The sequence below is a fragment of the Empidonax traillii genome, unplaced genomic scaffold (genome assembly GCF_003031625.1).
Source record: "Empidonax traillii isolate 1590-97213 ecotype Southwest subspecies unplaced genomic scaffold, ASM303162v1 scaffold579:size954524, whole genome shotgun sequence".
In the NCBI taxonomy this organism is placed as follows: Eukaryota; Metazoa; Chordata; class Aves; order Passeriformes; family Tyrannidae; genus Empidonax; species Empidonax traillii.
In genome coordinates, this window is record NW_020955772.1 from 919,077 (window position 1) to 924,335 (window position 5,259).

Sequence of the window (5,259 nt, forward strand, 5' to 3'; positions counted from 1 at the left end):
GGGAGAATGACTTCCCACTGCCAGAGGGCAGGGTTAGATGGGACATTGGGAAGAAATTCTTCCCTGTGAGGGTGGGGAGGCCCTGGCACAGGTTTCCTGGAGAAGCTGTGGCTGCCCCATCTCTGAAAGCTCTGGAAAATGCTGATGTGCTCTTCCTTCACCCAGACAAGCACAGGGTATGAAAATGCACAGGGATTCTCCCACAGACTCGCTGTGTCTGAACCATGCAGGTTTGCACCTGATCTAAGTGACACCTGCACTGCAGGCAGACCCTGCCCAGGATAACTGGATTGTGCCTCTAATTCCTGACCGTGGGATTCCTCTCATATCATGCCAGAGATCTGCAAGGCGAGATTGAGTCATTCACAGTCTGTCTGTGGGCAAAGCCCTCTCCAGATGGCAATGCCACCTTAGGATGGGATGGAGAAGGAGCTAAAAGGCTTTATCCTCCTCCATTAACTGAAGAAAAAGCCTGGACATACATAGCCCACCCTGCTCAAGGGAATGTGAAGTTCAAACACAAGAACACACTGCTGGGAGCATCTGTTTTATTGGAAATAACACTCACCACTCCTCGGTAGGATGGAGGGATGAATCCACAGTAAATGGGAAGGAAGCAGCTGCAGAGGAGAGCCTGGGAGAGGAGAGGGATTGGAGAAGTCAATGTTCCTGTTAAAGTTCCCCTGGACAAAAGCTGTTGACTGGGTGCCTGAAAATTCAGCCTTGACAAAGTCTGGAGCCAGGCTGTCAGTGCCACCTGGACTGTGGCAAGAGGAAAGGCTTCAAGAAGGGGCAAACAGCTCATTTCATTAAAGCTGAAATAACTCTCTTGAGCAGGGCAAAGCACTTCTGTCTTTAATTATATTTTTTTTAAATTATTTTAAATTAATTAAATTAAATTTAATTAAGCTATACCAGAATTAATAGGTGCAAATCTACGTATCACTGTCCAATATATTTTACTGGTTAATTTACTGGTTAATCAGCTGCCTGTTGTTTGGCAGCAGCTTTGTCCAGCTCTGTCCTCCCAGGAAAGTGCTGAGGCAACAAGGAAAACCACTGCCAACGGGATTTGGCTGAGGAGAGACCTCTGTGGAGAGCTGAGCATTAAAAGAGCTCTTAAAGAGTCATCAGCACTTATTAGAGCACCAGCATCAGCTTTACGAGGCTGGAAACAAACCCGCTGCTTTTTTAGTGTGATTTTTTCCTGTCTGACTGTGGACCTCACATCTCCCTCCCTCCCTCCAAGACTCATGGAGCTCATTGTGGCAGGACCACAGCCCTGGCAGAGCTTCTTGATGCTCTCAGTAGAAAATCTGGCAACTGCTACAATTTTTATTACTCAAGGTAGAAAACAGTGCAGTTAAAGACACCAGCTTAGGGTCCTCCAACCCCGAGCAGCAGGCAGAGATGTTCCTCAGCATCAGAGGAATGTCTCTGTACCTGAATGAGCTCCTCTTTGGAGCTGAACTCCGAGGCCATGACATTCTGGCCATCTGCCACCCTGGTGAGCGAGATGTGCAGCCTCCCTGAAGCCAGCTGGTAGGAATTCTCTGGGAGCATCCTCTGCAGAACAGACTTGATATTGGCCAGCAAGCTGCACCTGGGAGAGAGGGGGCCCAGGATGGTTTTCCTGACTTCTGCTGCCATGGCAAAGAAAAATTCCTTTAGGTCATCTGAAACAGAGGCAGGGGAAAGGCGGAGAGAAAGTCAAGATCCCTGCTGCCCTGCCAGTTATATTTTTCATCCTATTGTTAACACTCCTCGCAAATAAAGCCTCTCCAGCCCCACTGTGTGACCCCAGGATGACACTGCTGGGGAACGTTGTGGCAGGGCAGAAAAGGGGACATCACCCCCACGATGTCCTCAAAAGGCTGAGTGTGACCCCGCCGGTGAAATCCCCGTCTGCACCGGAGACAGGTGCTCAAGGCAGGGATTAGGGAAAGGTTCCAAAGAGCCCCAGGAAGGCAGACGGGTGCAGGCAGAGTTGTAGGTGCCAATGTGACTTGGTCAGCACGTTCCTGCCTTCCCCTTCCAGTTTTCCAGCTGCCAGGGGGAGTGGGATGAAGGGCACCGGCTCTGTTTAGGGCTTTCTGCAAGCCAAGTGTCCTGGGACTCACCTGAGCTCCCCCAGCGACCTGTGAGGTGGTGTTAATAGCCATGACATGTGTCTGCACATCCCAGGAGCTGGATTAAAGGAGGAGAACCCCAGAGCCCTGGCTGAAGAGATACTCTGGGTTTTAAAGGCTGGGCAGTGATGGGGAGGAAGAGGAGTGCAGCAAACTCCTGATCCCAGGGAGGGAGTTTGGTCCCTTTGCTGACGTGGGGAGCTCCCCTGGGGGAATATCCCACCTTGGGGGTTAAATTTCTTCAGCAGAAAGCTTATCTAGCTCCAAAAGAGCTATCTTTGCACCCAGGGGAGCTCCCTGGGGCCCTGCACCTGCACCCACAGCCTTGTAGGGGCAGAGGCTTCCATGCTGTCCCATGAGATTGCTTGGACAGACAGACGGATTAGGTGGAGTGTCCTGAAGGCACCTGGAGCCACACAGGTATTAAGAGGGGTTATGTGTGTTTGAGCGGATGCTGAGGCCATGTGGTGATGATTAATGTTCAGCAGGGTCACTCGGGGTCCTCGGGGGATCCCAAAAGAGCCAGAGACACCCCAGGGAGGTGGTGGACCCACAGGGCACTGTTCTGTGTCCTGGGAATGAGGGAAATGCGGGAAAACTGCCCACAAGCTGCTGGGTGGGAGGTGAGAGACGATCCCATCTTGGGGGTTTCAGTTCAGGGCACACAAGGGATGACCGTGGCAGCAATGCCACGTCTGTCCCTGCCTGCACCAGCCTGGTGACCAGGCATGTCCCCAGGAGGTGACCTGTGGGGTGGCAGACGACAGACTGGCTCAGAGAGCTCAGACCTCCTCACCCAGCCCAGGTCAGGGCAGGGGACAAGGACCTGACCGCAGCCACCCCACGGGGACACCAAACACACTTTTCACCCTCTTTTTGTCCCAGTGTGAATTTGACAGACTTTGTGGCACTTTCATTTTACTTATTAGGAACCCAACCAGCATCGTCACTACCCAAAATGTCTTTTCTTCCCCCAAGGACGGTATTTTGAGCACAAGATCATCTCAACCTCTCTAAGTGGAGAGTGTCTTTCACCCCCGTGGAAGCAGAGCCCTGTTTCAGGACTGGTGCCTCCAGCAAGAGCAGTTCCCAAATTTATTTGCACTGCTGGACACCCCCAGCCCCATCCCTTACATCAGCATGAGGAATCAGAGAGGAAATTTTGGGCCCCTCGCTGATTTGTGAAGGAGTTCACCCCCATATGGGCAGAAATGTTTATTTCTGCTTTTTCTGAATATATATATTATATATATATACTGCTGTTCCATCAGGCACATCCCACTGATGAGCCCTCGAGCTTTTACCGCAGGGAAAGACGCTCCACTATCTGGGAACGGGAATTGCACCACATCTTCCCTTGTTCTGGGAAGGTTGGGTGGGATGAAACAATGTGACTTGCAAATAGGGCTGTCACCTCTATGGATACCTGGGAATGCCACTCACGTCCTTTTGTGGCTAAGGAACCCAGGGGACCTGATCCACAGGGACAAAGGGCACATCCCATGTAGATGCTGAGTCTACAGCCAGGCAGACTTTCTTTGGGACACATCTCAGCACTCCTCAGACCCTGCAGCTGAAGGGGAGTTCGGCTCCTTCAGCAGGAGCAGGGAAATGAGCCAGTGGAATTCAGGTGCATCCAGATTTCCCCACACAGGTATCTCCCCACCATCTGATAGTGAACATTCAGACTGTCACAACCGGCTGTTTCACCTTACACCACCCAAAATTGCTCCAGCTTGGCCGCCAAAAGCGACAACACCTTGGATTTCCTTAGTGCCTTGTGAGCGATAGGAGTGACACCAACATTGCACCCCTGTTGCCAAATACCCCTGAAATCCTTGGGAATGACAGGACCCTTCTACACTGCATTTTGGGTGTTAGAACCACTGCCTTTTTAGTGTTAGAAAACAAGGCCTCACTAGATTTGCAGCTCTGGGTGTGCATGTGGCCAACAAAAATCCTGCCTCCACCCAGACACCAACACGTCATTTTTTCACCTGTTTAGAAAATTTTTAACAAATTCAAAGAAATTCATGTTCATTGGTTCTAAATTACATCATTCCCTTTCACTAATTAGTATTCTAGCCACTATTGGTTATTAATCTCTCATTGCCTGTGCTAATTAGTTCATACTTTTAGTCTTTTTAGTATCTTTTTCTTTTCTCCGGTGGGGACTTTCTAACACAAACACTGAGCCTTTGTTAGACTTCTTTGTTATCTGCTGGTTTCTGCAAAAGGTCCTATTTTCCCAGATGTCCAGTTTCAACACCACATCTTTCCCTCACAAGCTTTTCATTGAAGTCCATCAAGGTTAACTTTAAAACTTACAGTTTTCGCCCTTTTCCCAAGCTTTGTTCTCACAAAAGTCGCCCAAGACAACTCTTTGCTCCGTGCTGGCTAAAATCAATTTAAGGCCTAACACGCAACCCTATGATTGATGAAAACAACTAATTAAAAGGCAACATCCCCACCAGCACTTCGAGGCATCAGTTTTGGCATAGAAATCTCCACGAGAAAGGGAAATTGAGGTGACAGCTGTCTTACCGAGGCCGATCCCGCACACGACGGCGGCGGCGATCAGGGACCCAGCTGATGATCCATAGACCTTGCAGGCGGATTTGAGGAGCTCAGGAGCCAGTTCCAGGAGGGACTGCACCACCCCGACCTGGTAGAGGGCCAGGAAACCACTGCCCGAAAAGGAGAGCGAGAAAGGGGTGCTGGGACCCCGGAGATCCTCCACGGGCATCTCGGGATCCATGTGCTGTATCCAGCTCGACGGCTCGGCTTGTCCTTTTCCACCGGGTGAAACTCAGGCTCTCTTCTCTTCTGCTCCCTCCAGGCTCATCTCTGGTGCAGAGGAGTCCAGAAGATGGATTTTCTGCCTCCTTTTATGACAGCTCCCCGAGGCGTTGAGATTCCTGAGCTATTTTAATTGCTGCCTGTGCTAAAAACAGAAATTTTCCCCTGATCAAAACGGCTCTTATAATCCTCAACCAGGCTGATGCTCAGGGCTGAGTCAAGGCTCCCCTCTCATTCCAGGGGGTCTGCAGTGCCCCAGGAGCTCTCCCAGAGATAGTTCTGATGTTCCTGTGCCCGTCACAATTGGAAACATCTGTGCAAAAATTCCTCT

General features: G+C 50.5%; 1 protein-coding gene across 1 annotated transcript in view; it reads right to left on the reverse strand.

Annotated features, from left to right (window-relative positions):
- Positions 1 to 5,259, reverse strand: part of PNPLA1 (patatin like phospholipase domain containing 1) — an 8,710-nt gene extending 3,451 nt beyond the window's left edge. Inside the window, exons 1-3 of the mRNA XM_027898135.1 lie at positions 4,674 to 5,259; positions 1,444 to 1,676; positions 569 to 634 (exon numbers count right to left, since the gene is read on the reverse strand). Of these exons, the coding sequence (XP_027753936.1) occupies positions 569 to 634; positions 1,444 to 1,676; positions 4,674 to 4,887 (513 nt within the window). The 5' untranslated portion in view covers positions 4,888 to 5,259. The remainder of the gene's footprint in view (positions 1 to 568; positions 635 to 1,443; positions 1,677 to 4,673) is intronic.